The sequence below is a fragment of the Carassius auratus genome, chromosome 35, assembly GCF_003368295.1.
Source record: "Carassius auratus strain Wakin chromosome 35, ASM336829v1, whole genome shotgun sequence".
Lineage (NCBI taxonomy): Eukaryota > Metazoa > Chordata > Actinopteri > Cypriniformes > Cyprinidae > Carassius > Carassius auratus.
The window spans coordinates 13,857,291-13,877,289 of NC_039277.1; the positions used below are offsets into that span (position 1 = coordinate 13,857,291).

The 19,999-nt window shown below is 36.3% G+C and overlaps 3 protein-coding genes across 4 annotated transcripts; 1 reads left to right on the forward strand and 2 right to left on the reverse strand.

Moving 5' to 3' along the window:
- Nucleotides 1–1,457: 1,457 nt before the first annotated feature.
- On the forward strand, nucleotides 1,458–9,213 carry LOC113054514 (mitochondrial intermediate peptidase b). Its single transcript, XM_026220121.1, has 19 exons — nucleotides 1,458–1,795; nucleotides 3,170–3,343; nucleotides 3,416–3,504; nucleotides 3,586–3,672; nucleotides 4,198–4,261; nucleotides 4,352–4,534; nucleotides 4,723–4,879; nucleotides 4,992–5,040; nucleotides 5,123–5,183; nucleotides 5,297–5,349; nucleotides 5,431–5,584; nucleotides 5,697–5,774; nucleotides 6,721–6,925; nucleotides 7,026–7,135; nucleotides 7,259–7,333; nucleotides 8,202–8,318; nucleotides 8,435–8,556; nucleotides 8,842–8,915; nucleotides 9,011–9,213. Exons 1-19 carry the CDS (start codon nucleotides 1,664–1,666, stop codon nucleotides 9,094–9,096), a joined length of 2,070 nt encoding a protein of 689 aa, XP_026075906.1. The 5' UTR covers nucleotides 1,458–1,663; the 3' UTR covers nucleotides 9,097–9,213.
- Nucleotides 9,214–9,695: 482 nt separating this feature from the next.
- On the reverse strand, nucleotides 9,696–11,132 carry LOC113054515 (40S ribosomal protein S25). The gene is made up of 5 exons (XM_026220122.1): nucleotides 10,933–11,132; nucleotides 10,540–10,632; nucleotides 10,237–10,420; nucleotides 9,868–9,966; nucleotides 9,696–9,760 (listed from the first exon to the last, which is right to left on the reverse strand). Exons 1-4 carry the CDS (start codon nucleotides 10,933–10,935, stop codon nucleotides 9,872–9,874), a joined length of 375 nt encoding a protein of 124 aa, XP_026075907.1. The 5' UTR covers nucleotides 10,936–11,132; the 3' UTR covers nucleotides 9,696–9,760; nucleotides 9,868–9,871.
- An 893-nt stretch (nucleotides 11,133–12,025) lies between these two features.
- On the reverse strand, nucleotides 12,026–18,446 carry slc37a4b (solute carrier family 37 member 4b). 2 transcript variants are annotated; one of them, XM_026220123.1, is made up of 10 exons: nucleotides 18,377–18,446; nucleotides 17,278–17,669; nucleotides 16,776–17,008; nucleotides 15,751–16,003; nucleotides 15,336–15,491; nucleotides 15,156–15,241; nucleotides 13,483–13,596; nucleotides 13,320–13,385; nucleotides 13,099–13,237; nucleotides 12,026–13,010 (listed from the first exon to the last, which is right to left on the reverse strand). In XM_026220123.1, exons 2-10 carry the CDS (start codon nucleotides 17,423–17,425, stop codon nucleotides 12,844–12,846), a joined length of 1,362 nt encoding a protein of 453 aa, XP_026075908.1. In that variant the 5' UTR covers nucleotides 17,426–17,669; nucleotides 18,377–18,446; the 3' UTR covers nucleotides 12,026–12,843. The 2 variants fall into 2 exon arrangements, with proteins under 2 accessions (XP_026075908.1, XP_026075909.1); XM_026220124.1 differs by lacking the exon at nucleotides 18,377–18,446 and having other exon boundaries at nucleotides 17,278–17,824.
- Between the last annotated feature and the right edge of the window lie 1,553 nt (nucleotides 18,447–19,999).

Here is a 19,999-nt window from a genome sequence, read left to right on the forward strand (position 1 = left end):
TATTAAATGAACTGGGTGATTAAAATGAGATAAGATTTCTGCACTTTCAAATGATGTAATTTGTTCTGCATGTACAATGTATGGTATATTTAAAAATACCATTGTATCACTAAAATCATAGTTGCTTGAAATAAAACAAATGTTAACAAAAAATATATATATATATATATATATATATATAAAGTACATATGTGTACTTTTTAGAATGACTAGTTGTCTAGGAATGAGTAAATGTTTTTGAACTAATTCTCTTTAATTTAGGATCCAGGTAAAACATTTTTTCTTTACAGTTATGTACTTTTGAAAAGTAACTAACACATGGATTTGTTATTTTATGTTAATTCAAAATGTCACTTTATGGCTAAAATCACATTTCTTTGGTATGGTGAATAACTATTTTACAAAAGTGTTTGAAGATTTGCTTTTTCATTTCCCTCCAAGAGCATTCAGATTGTTTTTCACTGAATCTGACAGCTCTCTGATGGTTTTTATAATGTGCAGGGATTTAAATGCAATGCCAAGAATTGGATATCTATGGTCTATTTCTTATACTTTATTCATTTAATATGACAGATGAATATGGACACATATGAAACCATTCCCATTTACATGTTATTAGTCGATGTGAGTATCTTAAATGCCAAGTCAGATGTGAGGCAGATGGATCCAAGCTCATAAGTGGCACCTGGCACAGGAAGTGACATCAACAGTCATTCTGTTCCCACACCAAAAGAAAATCTAACTAATAAGATAACTGGATGAGCAATTGCCCACCATATGTGATGGTAACCCCAACCCCCAGCCAAAGTTTCTCAGTTTTGACTGTGATGACCTAGATAATGTTTGCCATAAGGGTTTTTGTTTATATTCTAACACACTTCAGCTTAAGGCAAGGGAGTGTCTGAGTTTTGTTTATAGTGCCACATTCAAGCTATTTCTAATGTAGGTTTACAAAGCTATTGCTTCCTTATGAACATTCAATATAAAAGAGATGGAAAACAAGCCTATGTGACCCACAAGATAATACAAATATAACACAAGATATTTATATAATTCAAAAGTCTTTGGCCAGTATGTGACGCATATAATCTCTTCATTTTCTGATTTTAAACCAACATTAATTCTACAAATGACTGAATAAACCGGCCATTAACTTAAACAACAAAGCTTAATCTTCGTGTGAAACATTTTCGCTTGTGTATTAATGAAGCACAAGGACAGAGCGACCTTTTGTTTGCTGCTTTGGCTGGATTTATTTACTCTGAGTTTGACGTCACATATCATTTACCCAAACGTCCGCGCAGTTTCGTTAGTATATGAAACAAACCCCAATTAACCACATCATTGCTAAACATAACGTATCACATTTCTGAACAATATAAATGTAATTGCATTTCTGGATGATAATTTCTTGACTAAAGATTTTTGCACGTTTTCGTTGTTGATTATAGAAAGTGCTGAAGTGAAATCTACTCTGGCGTTTCCACAGGAGAGGGGAAATCCACAGCTGATCTCTGCAGATTTTACACGCTGGGAAACTTGAGTTAATTACTTATGTTTGCATAATACTTTGCAAGAGCCGATCCGGCTTGGTTGTTTCACAGGGAGTTTTCTCAGAAGCTTATGCTGTAATGTTAAACAGTGTTGTGTGTGAGGGTCAGTGATGCGCAGCTCGCGTCTCCTGCTGCAGCGCTCTCACGCGCTCTACGGACGCAGCGTCAACACATGGTCTGCCGTCGGAGCAGCATTTAATGTTCAGCAGCACCAACGATGTGAACATTTACAGAAAAATGTGGTGAGACTTTTATAATATATTTTTAAAAAACTTTTATAATACATTATAATATATGCTTTAACAGTTGAAGAATTTAGGTGCACGTATCTGTCTGTCTTATTTCATTATTGTTATTTTGTATAAAGCTTTTATAAGTATTTAATCTTTAATTATTTTGTTAGTTGTGTTTTGTAAAAAGTATGTTAATTTTTATAAAGTGTTTTAAATGTAAATATGTTATTTTTTGTATATTTGTATTGCTCACAATGCATTATGATTATATTATTTTTATGCATTGGCAAATGTATGGAAGTGCGTTTCAGCCACGAAAAAAAAAGGGGGTAATTGCTACTTTTTTATCTCACAGTTCTGGCAATTATCTCACAGTTGCGAGATTGGTTATAAGATGTCATTTCAGTTTTTCTTTTCTCTTTGTAATGTTACAAGCGCTTGGTGCAAATAGAAGATCTTTAAAGTTACAAAGACTAAAACCTCAAATTCAAAGAGGTATTCTTTATAAAAGCTAAGAGTCAGCCACGCCCCCTAAACGGCTCATTCAAACACACCCCCACATGTCTATGTCATGATGTTGGAAGATTTGCATAACGCCACCCAGATGAACATGCAAAGAAAGAAGGCTTAACTTAAAAAGAGAGTATAAAGCCCTATTCGGACGGAGGATGTCAGTGTTTTTCTCTCACCACCCCCGTAAAAATCCCCGGCCGAATTACCTACTGTTTTTGCTTTGAATTGGCCTTAAATCCTTAAAATTATGTCCCCACTGGATGCAACAAATGCCTTGTTTGTAATGTGTTTTATTGGTTTTGTCTGGTCACACACGGCATCACAGTATGGTGAGATGCGTAACATTTACGTCACATTCTTGAGGCATTCAGCCAATCACAACCCACTGGATAGCCTAGAATGGGTCATATGACCCCAAACTACCATTTGGGAGATATAAATTTAAAATTGCAAGAAAAATGTTTTTTCTTGCATTTGTGAGTTTATATCTTCCAATTGTGAGTTTAAATCTCAGTTGGGAGATATGAAAGTCAGACTTGTGAGATGTACACTCAGAATTATGAGAAGTAAAGTCGGAATTATGATATAAAAAGTCAAAAAACTAATTAATTCATTGGCAGAAACAGGCTTGCATTAAAATTATTAAAGTTTTAATGGCCTTGTTTTGCTCTGTCAATTAGAAAAGGGGCAACACTCACACTTGAAGAAATCCAACTTTAAATACACTTGTAAATATATAAGCCTTAACGAAAAAGCTCTTTAAATTCTTTGCTTAACAAAAAGAAATTAATGGGGGATGTTCAAACATTTTGGAAAGGTCTTTTTTTGCTGTGCAAAGTTAAAGTCAGTCTCTCTCCTCTCTGTGCTCAGGGTCTGTTTGGAGTACCAGAGCTCAGCGGTCCTGCCGGGTTCCAGATGGCTCAGCATCAGGCTCTCAGGGAGGCAGAGTTTCTGGTCCACAAGGCTTGCACACATCCTCCTGGTGCCGTCACTGTGGAGACATTTGATCAGCTATCTGACAGCTTATGCAGAGTTGCAGACCTGGTAAACTTAATTGTGTTGGTGTAACGTAAACTGTGATTCTTGCTAGGGGTCTCACAAGCATTTCATTTGCAGGCAGATTTCATCAAAGTGGCTCATCCGGATGCTGCGTTCCGGGAGGCAGCGGAAAGGACCTGCGTTGAAGTTGGAACTGTTGTGGAAATGTGTGTTTCTGTCATCTGGTTGTTCTGGCAGTACTGTTAAATGGTATTTGTGTCTTATTTTAATTTTTATGTGTATTACAGACTCAATACAAACGTTGATTTGTGTCAGAGTCTGAAGAATTTGCTGGGAAACGAGGCTGTTCTGGCCACACTGGACTCAGACACAAGGCAGGTGAACTTCTTATTAAACATTATTTACATTTGAAGTTAAACAGGAGAAGATGTATTTCTGAAATGACTGTAGTCTAAAAACTGTTTATATTTGTTCAAATGTTTAGAATCGGTAAGATTGGTTAATGTTTTTGAAAGAAGTCTTGATCAAAATATAATGTAATATAATAATGTTTTGTGTTTTAATATATTTTATAAGGTAGTTTATTCCTGTAATGTTAAAGTTGAATTTTCAGCATCATTACTCCAGTCTACAATGTCACATGACCCTTCAGAAATCATTCTAATATGCTGATTTGATGCTCAAGAAATATCAATAAAATCAAATATCAATGCTGAAAACAGTTATGCTGTTTTATATACATTAATATACAACAGTGCTACATTTTTTCAGGATTATTTGAAGAATAAAAAGCTGAAAAGAACAGCATTTATTTAAAATACAAGCTTTTTGAAATGATATAAATGTTATTACTATCATTTTTTATCAGTTTCTTTCATATGTTTCTGTTGCCGGTTTAGAAGAGTGGCAGAGCTCTTCATGTTTGATTTTGAGATCAGTGGAATACATCTGGATTATTCAAAGGTGAGAACAATCCTTTAAATCCAAAATACAAGCCCTCTTTAATGTGATCATACTGATTTTATAAATATATTTCTTTATGAATCATCTCAGAGGAGTAAGGCTGTCGCTCTGAATGTGAAGCTGCTGGATCTTTACCACGAGTTTCTCAGCGGCTCTCAGCTCCCAAACGCCATAGATAAGCAAGTTCTGCCAGAACACATCCGCCACTGCTTTTCCATAGATGGGAACCGTGTTCAGATCGGCGGGTTGTATGCTGACTCTCCTAATGAGTTGGTGCGTGTGATCAAATGATTCTGTTTATGTTGTTACCATCTCTTTGTTTGTTGCTTGAGCTTAAAGGTGCACATAAATCCATCACGTCCCTGTGGTGTGATATGCTGTTGGCTGTTTACCCAAGCTTTATAGCAAGGTTCGCTTTAATTTGCATGTTTCGTAAGCATCTTTTTTCTTCCCTCTGGTAGGTGCGGGAAGCTGCGTATAAAATCTTTCTGTACCCCAACACTAGTCTCTTGCTTTGTCTGGATGAGCTTTTGGCTTGTAGACATGAGCTGGCAACATTAGTGGGCTATGAGTCGTTTGCACACAGGGCTTTGAAAGGAACAATGGCTAAAACCCCAGGTAAAATAATCAGAGCGTCATCTGCTGGCTATAGTCCTCATAGCTACTTTTATGTAACAGCTGCAAACGAAGGAGAAACGAAAACGAATTTGTAAACATATTTGTTTTACAGAGACCGTGATGAAGTTTTTGAAGCTGCTAACCGAAAAACTCTCTGACAGGTACGGTTCAGGTTAAGTGCTGTTTTTGAATGGGAGTCTTTGATGTGTTTGAAGTTTACTCTGTTTGTTTGTCATAATACAGAACATCAAAGGACTTCAAGATGATGAAAGAAGTGAAGAGGAAAACACACACAACAAATCCTGTAAATGTTTATTTTATTGCTAAGGATTTGTTTTGGGAATGCTGTTTTCCTTTTCTTTTTTTTTGCTTCACAAATGCAGACAGATTTTCAAAATATTGTTTTAAACATGTCAGGAAGTGATGCCGTGGGATCATGCGTACCTGAGCAGTGCCATACGAACTGAAATGTAAGGTGTTTTCATGTATACATCCCTCTGGATATGCCATCTGCTTAATTTTTATCCTCATACACATGCATGTACCTGCAGGTTTAACATTGATCCCAGCATCTACAGCCCGTACTTTTCTCTGGGTGCTTGCATGGAGGGACTCAACTGCCTCTTCACACAGCTTCTGGGGGTTTATTTTCAAGCGGAGCACCCGAAGATGGGCGAACTGTGGAGTGAAGATGTTCGAAAGCTTGTAAGATTCTGTCCTCCATCTTTGTTTGCTCATTTTTTAAGTCCAGCTCTCCTTCAATCAGTCATAGATGTATTAATATAGATGCGCCACCGTATTGACTGTTTCTTAACAGGCTGTGGTCCATGAAACAGAGGGACTGCTGGGATACATCTACTGTGATTTCTTCCGCAGACCTGATAAACCTCACCAGGTAAGGCTGGCTGCTCTTGACTGATTATAATGCAGATGTATAATTCAATTGTACTGTATAATGCATAATATTGGTTAAACTAATCACACAGTGCCTTTTAAAAGTTTGTGGACAGAAATTAATACTTTAATTCAGCAAAAGTAACAGTAAAGACATTTCTAATGTAACAAAAGGTTTTTATTTTAAATAAATGCTGTTCTTTCGACCTTTCCATCAGTTCCCACAAAAAGTATTAAGAAACGCAACTGTTTTCAGCAGTGATAATAACTAGAAAGATTTTTTTGAGCAGCAAATCAGCACATTAGAATGATGTCTGAAGGATCGTGACACTGAAGACTGAAGCAATGATGCTGAAAATTCAGCTTTGCATCACAGGAATACATTACATTGTAAAATTATTTTAAACTGTAATATTTCATAACATTACCATTTTACTATATTCATTTATAAGTATGGCAGCCTGTTTCTGCCAAGGAATAAAAAAAAAAGGAAATTGTGACTATCTCACAATTCAGATTTTTTTCTTGCAGTTCGGATTTTATAACTTGCAATTATGAGAAAACAATATTAGAATTATGAGACACATACTTGAAGATGTAAAAAAAATAAATAAATAAATATTGCGATGTATAAATTCAGCTTTTATTTGTCCTCTGAATTGCAAGATATAAAGTTCAATTTGTGACATGAGTCCCAATTTTTTTAATTCAACAGCAGAAACCGCCTTCCATATATAAGTGAATTCTTTCAAGAACATTAAAAAATTCCCCAAACTATCAAGAATAGTGTGTGTACATATATACATCATATATATATAAAATATATACATATATATATATATATATATATATATATATATATATATATATATATATATATATATATATATGTATTTTCATATTTTACTTTATCTGTCCCTTTAAACTACTATTTCTATATATGGCAGGACTGCCACTTCACCATCCGTGGTGGGCGGCTGAGGGAAGATGGTGTTTACCAGCTGCCTGTTGTGGTGCTGATGCTGAGTTTACCTCCACCCAGTGGCAGAACCCCATCTCTGCTCACCCCCTCTATGGTGGAGAACCTCTTTCATGAGATGGGACATGCCATGCACTCCATGTTAGGCAGGACACACTATCAGCACGTCACAGGTCAGAGTTAAATTAATAATCAGGATTGTGTTGTGCTTATGTGTAAATTGAATTTACATGAAAATTAACTAATCTGAATTTTATTTATATATCTATAAAGGAACCAGGTGCTCCACAGACTTTGCCGAAGTCCCTTCCATTCTGATGGAGTATTTTGCCTCAGATTATCGAGTTTTGAGCCGGTTTGCACGACATTATCAGACTGGAGAGGTAGGTTTGTGCACATGCCTGCTTCAGAGATCATTGTATATCTATCTGAACCCCATCAGAAGAACTGCATGTTAAGGGAGACAAAAAAATGTAAATGTTACATCTGTCTTTTGTTCTCTCCAGCCTCTTCCCGAGAACCTAGTGTCCCGTTTATGTGAGTCTAAGAGGGTTTGTAGTGCTGCTGATACTCAGCTACAGGTATTAAAAACAGATATCATGACTCTGTGATGGAGATCTATTGTGCTGGTATGAATGAAGTCAGCTTTAATGAGTCAGCAGTAATTGTGGGATGTAAACTGTAGTTGAGTAGATACTTGAAATATTTCTAACAATATTACATTTACTTCTAAAGACTGTGGAAATATATCACATCAAAAAGACTCATGAACAGAGATCTGAAACCTAAACTATATTTTACCTAATGTTCCCTTCTGGAGCATCAGAGAGCATTTAAAACACTTGTAATGGCCGCGTACGAGTCGCTCAGTCGTCCTCAGTGTGAAAAGATGGATCTCAATATCACTGTTGGAAAGGAGTCAAATGCTCAAGAGAATGCAGAAATACCAAAGAATTTTTAGCACCTGAAGAACAGCGGGCAGATTAACTGTTCAGGACAAGGGATTCATGAACAGCTATCACTTAACAAAAACACAGCTGTGGATCATCCACGTAAAAACACAGTATTAAGAATCAAGCGTATGTAAACGTTTGACAGGGGTAATTTTCATAAATTCAAACTACTATTTTCTATTGTGGACAATATAATATATTTTATGTAAAATATCTTTTTCAGGTCAGTACAAAATAAAAAATATCATACAGGTAAAATAATTAATATAATTTGATACTGCAAAGTGTATGTAAAATGTTGACTACAACTATTAATTAAACTAAAAAGCTTTTAGAAAAAAAAAAATCAAGCAGACGACAGAAGGCATGCAGTAGATAGAATAAGTTTTTCATAAAATTTTCGATTGTTGATCATTTAGGATGCATTAAAATGTGCGTAATATGATACAGTAGGTTTTATATATATCAAGTCTTCTAGTGATTCTTCTCTTTACAGATTTTCTATGCAGCTTTGGACCAGGTTTATCATGGAAAACCACAATACAGATCAACCACCGACATCCTCAGAGAAATGCAGGAGAGATTTTACGGGTTACCATATGTTAAAGACACAGTGAGTAGTAGCATCACAGACAATTCTGCCGTTTGTCTAATTATTACTTTTTTGTTTCATGACCTGTAATTTTAAAAATTAAATGCTTATCTTAATTTTTTTTTCTGATGATATAGGCTTGGCAGCTGAGATTTAGTCACCTGGTTGGCTATGGTGCTAAATATTACTCCTACCTCATGTCCAGGGCGGTTGCCTCGATGGTGTGGAGGCAGTGCTTTCTACAGGACCCCTTCAGCAGGTCAGTGTGTGAGATTTCAACTCCTCATGCCATTTAGAACACTTTTGTCTTATGCATGATATATATATATATATATATATATATATATATATATATATATATAATGATGAATACTGAGTGTACAGATAATGTACATCAAACTGGTACTAATGGTCACTGGAAATACTTATTTCTAATTCTATTTACATTTAATGTCAAACTGGTGTTCACTATCAAACATACAAAAATATCTGTAGTTGTATAGGAGGTCTGTTCTAATTAAGGAACTTGAACTGTTATTTTCAGAGTGATGGGAGAGCGTTATCGCAGAGAGATGCTCGCTCATGGAGGCAGCAAAGAGCCTGTGCTGATGGTCCAAGGTAAAAACACCACTCGAAATGACATTTTCTGTAAGACCTCGCTAACTGTCAGTCTTAAGAGTAAATATTAACGGACTCATATTTTTGATTCTCAGGAATGCTACAGAAAACCCCTACCATTGAAGACTTTGTCGATGCATTAGTGTTGGACCTTAATGCAAATGTCAAATCCTCAGTTTAGTAGATGAAATGAAAGATGATTGTTATGTGTTCGGTCTCATACACTGGGTATCACCAAACTATTTCCTAATGTCTTGCTGCCTTATAAATTTTATTAAAATGTGAGGCAACATGAAAATATGGCGTCACTTCTATAGGGCCTCAGTTTCACATTAAGTACTTTGTGCAGAAATCAACTGACCTTCAGCACACTTCAGTGATGGTAGGTGCGGATTTGAAGAGGTTTATCAAAGTTATATTTTTGCCACAATAATCTTCCTTTGATTAAAAACATGCCATGTTCCTCTTATTTGTAATTACACCAATACTTGAAAATGGCCTGCTGGTCTAAAACTACCATTTTAATAAAACACCATAACCAATTTTAATCTTGAAAGCCACACAGAAAAAGCAATACATTTCATTTTATGATCTGGTCTAGGTTTTAATCTGGATAAATTGAGCTTGGTTTAATTCGTTAAACCCCAGATTCAGAGCATCCTACGGTCATAAACCACAATATACTTTTCACAATACAAGTTGTGCGGAATGTTTTCCTACTAATACAAACACTTACAATCAAGGTATAGATTCACTGTTGAAAAAAAAAATGCACAAATGCAAGTTTCATTGTGTGGTTGTTTATTTACCTATACAAAAGACCATAACTCAAGCCAAGGTGCAATCTGAAAGAGAGATGAATAAACATTCAATATAGGACACCAGTAGATACAACAACAATAGCTGGCCGAGGTCATCAAATATGTAAAAAATATTCCAAACTGATAGTCACCATATTATGCCTCCTTCTCTGGAGCTGCCTCATCAGTGCCCTTGGTGTTTCTGGTGTAGATCACCTGAGCTCTGTGTTTGGACACCAGCTTGATCAGACCTGACAACAACAAACGCAAAATGTCTCTCCATAATGGATTCATAATAAAACTCAAGACGTCTATGAATGTGCCAATTTTGACGTGCATTAGGGAGTGCAATGTGTGCACATTTGCAGTATTTCTAACATTTTTGTAAAAAGCTTACAGAATTTCACCAGTATTCTGCCCAAATAAAAGCCAGTGGATTTGAAATGTTAAAAGCCTGATAATGGGTTTGGCTGACAAAATAATAAAGTTTTTGGAAGCCCTGCCATATGTGATATACACACCTTTGTTGAGCAGCTCCTGCAGGGCAGCCCTGGCCAGCGAGCCCCTGATCTTCAGCCTCTCAGACACCACAGCGGGTGTGATGAGCTTGTAGTTGGGAACTTCTTTGTACAGTTTGTCATATGTGGCCTTGTCAAAGAGGACCAGGTTGTTTAGCTTGTCCCTCACCTTTCCTTTGGACCACTTCTACTCGAGAACAAATAAAATAAATATTACATCCATGCAGGCAATTACAGCATAAAATCAGTATTAATTACTTAAAAATGACTGACAGGTCTCTAAGTGAGGTAACGTAAATATTTTACCTTCTTCTTAGCTTTGCCTCCGGATTTGTTGACGGGATCCTTGTCCTTTTTGGACTTGCCCGCATCTTTCTTCTGCTTCGTGTCCTTGGGCGGCTAGACAGTTACAGAAAACTAATTTCAATCACATACATAAATAAATGCATATTTTAATTACATAGTTTTAGTGAATCAATGTGTGGTTATGCGGTGCGCGTGTTCAGGCCTCGCGCACGATGCGGCAACACTTCATACAAAATAATCATACACATGCGCTGAAATGGCCCACTAAAGCTACAATATATTATTCATCATGCTTAAAAACGTAGGAAACCGTTGTTATAATACGGCTATTACACGTGAGAAAAGGGTAAGAAGTTATATTTTCTAACATTGGGGAATCGCTCAAGCACTCACCATGCTGAGGCGTCGCGAGCTGCGGAAGAGAAAGGAAGTCGCGCACGCGGACGTCCGCTTTGTCCGTGTGCACTTCGTCTGGTGCAGCGCGTGCTGTCCTTGCGCTCACTGTTTCACGGCCGCCGCCTGCAGGACTGGAGCGAGTTCGACTCTCGTGTAGTGAGGTAACTTTTAGAGAATAGTTTCACCCAAAACAAAAAAAGTACAATTGTTTATCCGTTTTACATCTTTCAAATTACTCCAGTAAAGACTTTTATAATATTATTAAGTGATTTATATTACAAATAAATGTCATTCTTTTCTATTCGTCAAAAGTATCCTGTATCCAAAAGTATCCACAAAAATATTAAGCAACACAACTGTTTTCAGCAGTTGTTTCTTATTTCTTAAAGGGATACTCCACCCGACAATGAAAATTCATAAATTTTCATTAATCACTTACCCCCATGTTGTTCCAAATCAATAAAAGCTTTGTTTGTCTTTGGAACACATTTTTGAGAGATTTTAGATGAAAACCGGGAGGCTTGTGACTGTCTCATTGACTGCTTAGTAACTTACACTATCAAGGTCCAGAAAAGTATCAAAGACATCTTCAGAATAGTCCATCTGCCAACAGTGGTTCAACCGAAACGTTATGAAGTGATGAGAATACTTACGGAAAATAACGGCGGAAGAAGCGGAAATACACATAGAAAACGTATCCCTGTGTCACGTCTGACACAGAAGACTGTAAGCTGCTTGAAAAATTTTTGTAATAGAAGAGTTATTTTAAATTGTAATAATACAATATAAACACTATTACTACAATATTACCGTTTTACTGGATCTTTGCTCAAATAACTGCAGCCTTGCTGAGGATAAGAGACTGATATATACTTACTTAATTCAAGATAATTGGCCCAATTTTTTATTTAATAAACCTTAAATATAGATTATAATATATTTCACAACTCATTAAAAAAAAGCCTACTAAAACGATAACATAAAATAAATTAAGCTCATGAAAAATACATAAATAAAATAAATAAAAGACAAGAAAAACATGATCAAGACCAATGTTAAAAATGATGTGAAATGACACAAAAGACACAACTTAGTTACAGTAACCTTTTATGCTACATTTTTTACACCTTTATACATCATAAATTATGCTGTGATTTGTATTAAATTAAAATGAATTTTTACTGTTATACTGAAAGCAAAAGTACAGATATCTAAAGTGCAAAAGAACAACGTGTGTCTACGTAAGACAGTCTGTACCCTGGAAAGAGAGGATCCTCAATTCAGCACATAACTCAATCTTTAAAGCTGTTACTTAACAAAACAAAATGAACAAGCTCAAAAAGCTTGTGGCAAGTGAAACAACATTCATGTAAAATAAGTCTTGTTAAGTTCTTCTAAGAAAGTAAACAACTTTATATATTTAAGAAGTGTGTAAACATTTCTGTTCTTTCAGTAATACCAATTATGTTCTTCTCAGAGATGTACATCAGAGACACTTTATCTGTTAAGTGTGTGAATGTCATGATATTGCGGACGAAAAAATTATTAATATGATACTGAAGGTAATCAAAATGTAAGTTAAAAATATAATTTTTTACAACAGTAACACTGACATTAAAACAGTTCCTTAAAGGGATAGTCCATCAAAATATGAAAAATCTTTTATCATTTGTTCACCCTCATATTTTTCCAAAACGTTCTTAGTATGGACCAAAAATACAATCAAATCAAACAAAATTCTTTAAAATATCTTATTTAGAATTCCACAAGTTTAGATGACACGAGGGTGAGTAAATAATGACAGAATGTTTAATTTTTTTGGTGGACTATCCCTTTAAGTACAGATGTCCTAACTGAGTACTGGCACATTGGCAGGGCTCTCTGATTGGATCATATTTATTAAGAGGATTAGTCCATCTTTTTAGGCACATGGCCCATTTTTGTGCGCATGTTACGCACAAAGAAGAAACAAACTGTTGTTATAGCGCAGGCAACCTCTGCTACCCAGAATGCAGTGTCCCAACTGTAGCGTTTGGCAATGGTGCTGAATGGCAGGCCAGCAATGAATGCACCAACTGAAAGAAAAAACAATTGAGAATTTATGGTTATATGGTGAATTTTATCTTAATGCATTTTGTCATAAAACTGTTTCAGCAGATTTACCATTTGCCATCAGAGCTACAATGGCATGTGATGTCCCACAGTAATTGGACGGGGCGCTTTCACTTGCAATCACCCCAAACAAAGCAATTGGTCCATAGGAGGAAAATCCAAATGCAGCACCAAGAATCAAAATCCAAAGCTGCAGAACAGAAAAAAAAGACCTTGAAGATGCCTAATAAGTTCAAATTGAATTTCTCATTGTGGTGAGTTTTTGGCTATACCTCTTTCTCTGAGACACCAGTGAGGATTGCAACTGGATGGAGTGCTAAAACCCATAGCGGTGCTTCCTGAGAAACCAAATGTAATGATTTAAGCAACAGAATAAAGCAAAAGTTGATGCTCATTTAGATTTAACAATAATTTTTAGATAAATATAAAATTGACCTCTGGGGTCTCTGGTGTGATGGTAACCCGGAATAGGTACATGGATACAGCCATGCCTGCCATCATCATCAAGAGTAGCCCATGGCGAGGATTGCCATAGGTACCCAGCCCTTGCTGTAAAACACATGACATGATCTCTATTCAGAAATAACTAATTTATCCAATAATGAAGATGCACCAATATAGTAATTAAAGTTGATTTTGCATACCAAATTTAAGTAATTAGGGATGTTCATTTAGTTATTTTTCCTTACCGACAAGTGACACTCGTTAACCGTTTATTAACCATTAACCAACAAGAGTATTTTAAATTAGAATTGAATTAAATTAGAATGGATAAGTGTCTGTGACTCATTAAAAATACTAACATTTGTTTCCTGGGAATTAATTTTACATGCGCAGAAAGCAGCAAACAACAGAACATGATGATTCACATGGTCTTCATATCACATCACGCCCCTACAGCACCTGGGCTTATTTGAAGCATAAAGATTTGTTTTTATTGTGAATGTGCACAAATAAAGGCATACCGTTTACAATTCAGATTATCTTTTTGACTAAAAGGAGAAGTTGCTTCCACAGTTCAACTTGGAAAATTAATACAAAATCTGCGCAGCACGCACACATTATCATAATAAAATAAAGTCAGTCAAACATGAAAAAACAAACTGCGCAGTTGAAATATGTAAGCCTAGTAAAATCCGTGCCGTTAAGTGTTATCACTGTACTGCCGTGATATTATGCAAAACATTTTGTTTTACGTAGATATTTGAACATAAGTGAAGTACATAATAAGTAATAATTTGGGATTCAAATACATCACAAATACGGTAACATTTGTGGTGACTGAGAGACACAGTGTTGGTTTCGGTTTCATTTTGGCCTAAATGAATTAGTTTTGGCTTGTCCTTTGTATTGCTAAAGCTTCTTATATTTTTAATTCTTGTTCTTTTCTGAATAGGCTACTGTTAACTGAAAGGATTGTTGTGGTGTGGGGGGAATTAAAATAGCCTTGCTATGTTTACAGTGTTTATTCTAATGTTTGCACACATTTTTCGGGTTGGCATTAGGCCTATTTCTGAATGAAATAATAAAACTTTTTTATTTTTAATACACATACACATATATATATATATATGTGTCTAATTTAACCATGCAGCAAACCTTTTTAAATATTTTGATAAATTCCTGAAAATAAATGTTTTAATCAATCAACTGATCGTATTAATCGATCAAAATTTTTAACAGCTGGTTTAAATGAACATCCCTAAAAGGAATAGTTCACCCATATGCAAGTATGAAGATTTGCTGAAAATGTACTCACCCTCAGGCCATCCAAAATGTAGATGATTTTGTTTCTTCATCGGAACAAATTTATCTATTACAAAAGGCAAGTTTTCATTTTACAAGACTGGACTGGAGTTGTGTGGATTACATGTGGATTATTGTGATGTTTTTATCAGCTGTTTGGACTCTCTTTCTGACGGCACCCATTCACTGTAGAGGATCCTGTGGTGAGCAAGTGATGTAATGCTAAATTTCTCCAGATTTGTTCTTATGAAGAAACAACCTTGTCTACATTTGGGATTGCCTGAGGGTGAGTACATTTTCAGATAATTTTAATTTTTGCGTGAACTATTCCTTTAATGTATGCTACTTTAAACTGAACCCACCCTAGCCACAGCCCTGTCAGACAGATAACCAGCTCCAATGCTGCCAAAAAACCCACCAACTTCCAGGGCACTCATGTATGAGCTGCCTGTAGAAAACACACAAGTACATTAGCATCCTAACACAGGCCTCAAAAAACACAGAAAACTTCAGCATAAATAGAGATATAGTACCAAACTCACCCATCATAGCAGACTGGCCTTTTTCCTGCATGAGGAACAGCTGACCCCAGTCAGTGCAGGCGATCTTTACCCCAAACACAACCAGGTAGCCCGCAGACAGCACCCAAAGATAAGGAGACAGCAGGAACTCTTTTAGACTGCTTTCATCATTAGGGCCTGGGAAAAGAGTGGAGACTGAGTGGACTGACACGAGTAGCAGCCAATAAGAAAACAACAAGTTTATATTATTCACTACCTTTCAAAAATGTTTTTTAAAGAAATCTTACAAACTCACCAATGCTGCACTGTAAAAACTGTTTTCTATTTAAATGTATTCCAAAATGTAATGCATTACTGTGAAGGCAAATCTGTATTTTCAAAAATCTGTTTCTCTCTTCATAGAACAAAAACACCAGACGATACAATGCTTTCTTACCTCCCTTTTTGCCTTTGCCCTTTTTAGCACCAGCCTCAATATTGGGCAACCCCACATCACTGGGTTCGTTCTTCACCGTCAGAAGACAAACGACAGAGATAGTCATGCAGATCATCCCAGACACGGACATGATGATTCTCCAATTATAGTACTGAACCAACACTGTAGTGATGATGGGTCCCAGACTACCTGCCAGGTTCATACTGCAGCACAAGATGGCCCACCATGTCCCAAACTGAGACGGTTCAAACCACTGAAAAAAGGCCAGTACAAGGACATTTTAATAACACTTTTCATGGGGAACCAAAAACATAATGCCAGTGTACCGGATAGAGAGTAAAAACGGCTATTCAAATGATTTTTTACTAGTATTTCAAAGTTAGATTCTAGAAAAAGCCTTCCAGCTTCTTTAGAAAACCCAGAGAATTTAGCTACAGTTCAGCTTTGAGGTCAAAATTGCCTAAAAATTTTGGATAGAGCAAATAAAACCTCCTTTTGGGATATTCTTGAAGTATAATTCTAAGATTGAAAGTTTTCTATTAGGGATAGGGTTTGGTGTAGTCTACAATAATAATATGATTATTTATTTTTAACCTAAAAGGACTACTAAATGTCTACAAATCTAGGTAAATAATACTTAGAATCTGAAAAGCTAGTAAATAACATTTAGTCAACTTACATTCAAGAGCAATACATTTTAATGACCATTATGCATTTGATCATTCACTGAAATATGTAACACTCAATGACATTAATTTTATTGCAGACCAACAAGTTCTTCCAAATGGTCAGGCACAGATAACTGCTGCTAGTTGCTTTAAATACATTTAAGTGTATCGTAATGCTCCCGGCCTGACTCCACAAGTATGTTGCCGGCATCAGCTGTTGCATAGTATACAGGCTGCAATCCATCAGCATGAGCCGTGTGGTCAGCAGTTAGAATTCCCTTACTATTCCTGTCACACTGCCAATAGTGGAAGACAGGTGCATATTAATGGATTTAAAGGGCAAAGGGTCAGTCTTACCTTACGAAGCACCTTTCCACATGGTGGCCACCCGAAACCCTGACCGAACCCGTTCACAAACCAAAGCACAGTAAACAGCATGACAGTGGACGACCAGGAAAAGGCGATGTTTATGGCACCCACAATGAAGAGCCCGATGGAGAAGAGCCAGCGGGCACTGAACTTGTCCGAAAGCACTCCACTGATAAACTTACTGATAGCGTAGGCCAGAGTCTGGCTGCTGGTGATCAGCCCTGCATCACAGGAAACAGGAAAAGGCTGAAAACCTACTCTGGAGGCTTTGCTGTTCTGCACTGCATTATAAGACTTGATTTATTTGATAAAAAAAAGCCAAACTGAAATATTTTCAAGATGATGAACAGGTAGTTTAAATGAATTGCTTTTTTATATACCTTTTTTTTTTGTCTTTCCGAATAATTATTAATTACTGAAGTATTTAATCAAAATATATATATATAATAATAATAAAAAAAAAAACTTGCAGAACACACAGCACACTCACCAAGCTCCTCTTTATCTAGATCAATCTCCTCCATCACTGATGGCATCAGAAAGGAGAAAGTCTTTCGGTTGAAGTAATACAGCATGTACCCCACAAACATTGAGATGAATATAACTGTGCGGTAATATCCATAACCAGCTGCTCCCATGATTGCAGTTGTGAAATTATTAATAAATAAAAGCAAAAAAAAAAAAGGATGCAATATCAAGGCCAAAATATGTGCTGGATGAAAAATCTTTCAGTTATGAAAACCAGTTTTCTCCTGATGAAACTTTACAAAGTTTCCAAAACTGATCCAAAGGTCTAATTCCTTTCATCGGACTTCTACGGAGGGGATTTTCAGCTCTCCAGGTTCCTTAAAGTTGCACGGCCGGCATTCACTGATGATGTTCCTGAAAAACATCTCATAGTCAGTGTACTTTGCGGTCTAAGCGCACAACTTGCTGTGAAGCTGGCCTGCATCTAAACACATCTGAGCAAAACCAAAGCATCAGCACTATTCAGACACTCAAAATCAAAACAAATCACTCCAGACTGGAGTTCTATGTAAGGAGTATCAACACTTTATACAGACCTCCTGCAGTCTAAATGTTAAAGAGCTACTTGAGGCCATGGTGCTTGTGAGGGGGACTTGAACAGCGATATGACTTTGAAACATGATGCAGGTGTCAAGAGAACGTCTCTTGCAAGAATGCAAACACATCAGATAAAAATAACATTAAACATGCTTGCTTCTCATGGCAGGTGGACACATGCGCTCTTATTGCAAGAACTGGTGAAACCGATGACTGTTGTGTTAATTTAATAATAATACATGTATTAAAGAGATATGTTTGATGATCTGCCCTTGACATCGCGAGCGAGCACGCACCGGTACCCGCGTCAAAATATAAAAACGCAAAACCGCACGGCCACGTCACTGCGTGAAAACAGCGAACGCAGTATCTGACCTCTACAACAACCGTCCTCAGTACCACCGTGGAGACTAAGCGTGTTTTGTCATGCTAAGATATACAGCAATAATTCTCGACATATATATTGTTTAGACAGTTTAATGTTGCTTTACTTGTTCATATATCAGGATAAATGAATAAAATACCTCCGACAGTCCGGGCTTCTCGTTCAGAATCCTCGGAGCAGGAGCGCTTTCTCTAATCTCTGTTTTGATTGGCCGTGCCAACCTGTCATTTATTGCGCGGTGGGCGGGCTTTGGGTTTCTTGCGGTCCTCAGTGGCATTCATTTTTGGATGGAATATTTACTGCATTTGAGGAATAGTTCTAATTTTTCTCGAAAATTACAGCATTTAAGGAAAAATAAAAGATGTATACATTTTGAATTGCTGGATTGAATTGAAATGAACTTTTGAGTTCAACTTGGAGTGACAATTTCCACAGAGATGGGAATTGACTACCGGTCAAAAGTTTTTTTTTCTTTAACAGGAATTTCATACGCTCATCAATGCTGCATTTATTTGATCACACCTACTGGAAAATGTTATATTGTGAAATATTACTATGATGTAAAATAATATTTTCTATCTTTTCTACATTTTAATTACATTTTTTTTCACAATTTTACTAAATTTTTCACTTTATCGCAATCTCACAATGTTCCGTTTTTATGCAGTCTATGTTTATGAGCAGTGAATCTCTTATTTACATACATTTACACCTTCACCTTATTACAATTCTTACTTGAACAACGGCCAATCACATGAAATCAACAGTCTATGATCGGCTACATCGATCAATGATACAAAAACAGGAACACTTTATAATTAAAAACTTCTGACGCTTTCCAGCGTGCAAACAAAAATACGCAGTGGAGCCTTTACCAAATCTGTTTCGCCATTATCATATTTTTACAGTTTTAAATTAGGGTGTTTTTGTCTGCGTGAGAGAATGGACGCGTGGCGTGAGAGCTGGCAGCCCTGCGCAGCATTTGCGATAAATAGTCAGCCTACTGTTTACTTTTACATGACTTGTAAATTGGTTTTCATGGAACGTTTACATTGATTTTTCGAATAGTTTATGTGCTGAAGTAAATATTTGGCACTATCATTGCACTGCAACCACAAGATGGCGCAATTAGAACTTATTGTTCCGCTTATTGTCTTGACTGAGACAATCTAGTTCAAAATAGGTTAAATAATTTTAATCGAAGATTACTAGTTTGTGAATTCTTTCCTTCAATCTTATATTTCAATGTCATATTTTTGGCGTCATATTTGTATTGATGCAAGCTGTCACGTGTAGCCCTAATGTTGTAATTTCTTCCAGTTTACTATTTAGAATTTCTGTTTCATTTCTAATGTTGAGTCAAATTAACTGTTTTGTTTAACAGTTACAATTTCTGTTGAAAAGCATACGCTAAATAATTATCTTAAGTGCAGGTTCCTTTTACCCCATAGTGTTAAATAGGGGAAAACATGCCCTGGTTGCTTGTTATATACATTTTTTGGAAGTTTATTTTATTTGTCGTTTATTCTGTCCAGCGGCGTTCCTTTGCAGCACAGACCTGTGAGAATGAATGAGCAGACCAAAGCATTCTCAGCTTTATTCAAGAAGAGAAGTCATGTTTATAAAGGGAAGGAAAGGCCCATACTTGGAATTTGTGCTCTGCATTTCACCCATCCAACCCACCCACACACCCACACACACACACACAGCACTGGTCACCTACAATGTACCTACATGTCACCTGGTACATATAAGTTGTAAT

Bases quoted from the DNA above. Each gene is read 5' to 3' on its own strand.
- LOC113054514 (XM_026220121.1), top strand. From the start codon at position 1,664: ATGCGCAGCTCGCGTCTCCTGCTGCAGCGCTCTCACGCGCTCTACGGA. The intron at 1,796-3,169 runs GTGAGACTTTTA...CTCTGTGCTCAG, and splicing joins AACATTTACAGAAAAATGTG to GGTCTGTTTGGAGTACCAGA. The intron at 7,136-7,258 runs GTAGGTTTGTGC...TGTTCTCTCCAG, and splicing joins GACATTATCAGACTGGAGAG to CCTCTTCCCGAGAACCTAGT.
- LOC113054515 (XM_026220122.1), bottom strand. The intron at 10,421-10,539 runs GTAAAATATTTA...GTTCTCGAGTAG, and splicing joins GAGGCAAAGCTAAGAAGAAG to AAGTGGTCCAAAGGAAAGGT. The intron at 9,967-10,236 runs GTGTGTATATCA...TGTTGTTGTCAG, and splicing joins GCAGGAGCTGCTCAACAAAG to GTCTGATCAAGCTGGTGTCC.
- slc37a4b (XM_026220123.1), bottom strand. From the start codon at position 17,425: ATGGGAGCAGCTGGTTATGGATATTACCGCACAGTTATATTCATCTCA. The intron at 13,597-15,155 runs GTGGGTTCAGTT...TGTGTTTTACAG, and splicing joins CTGACAGGGCTGTGGCTAGG to CAAGGGCTGGGTACCTATGG. The intron at 13,238-13,319 runs GTATAGCCAAAA...TCTGTTCTGCAG, and splicing joins CTGGTGTCTCAGAGAAAGAG to CTTTGGATTTTGATTCTTGG.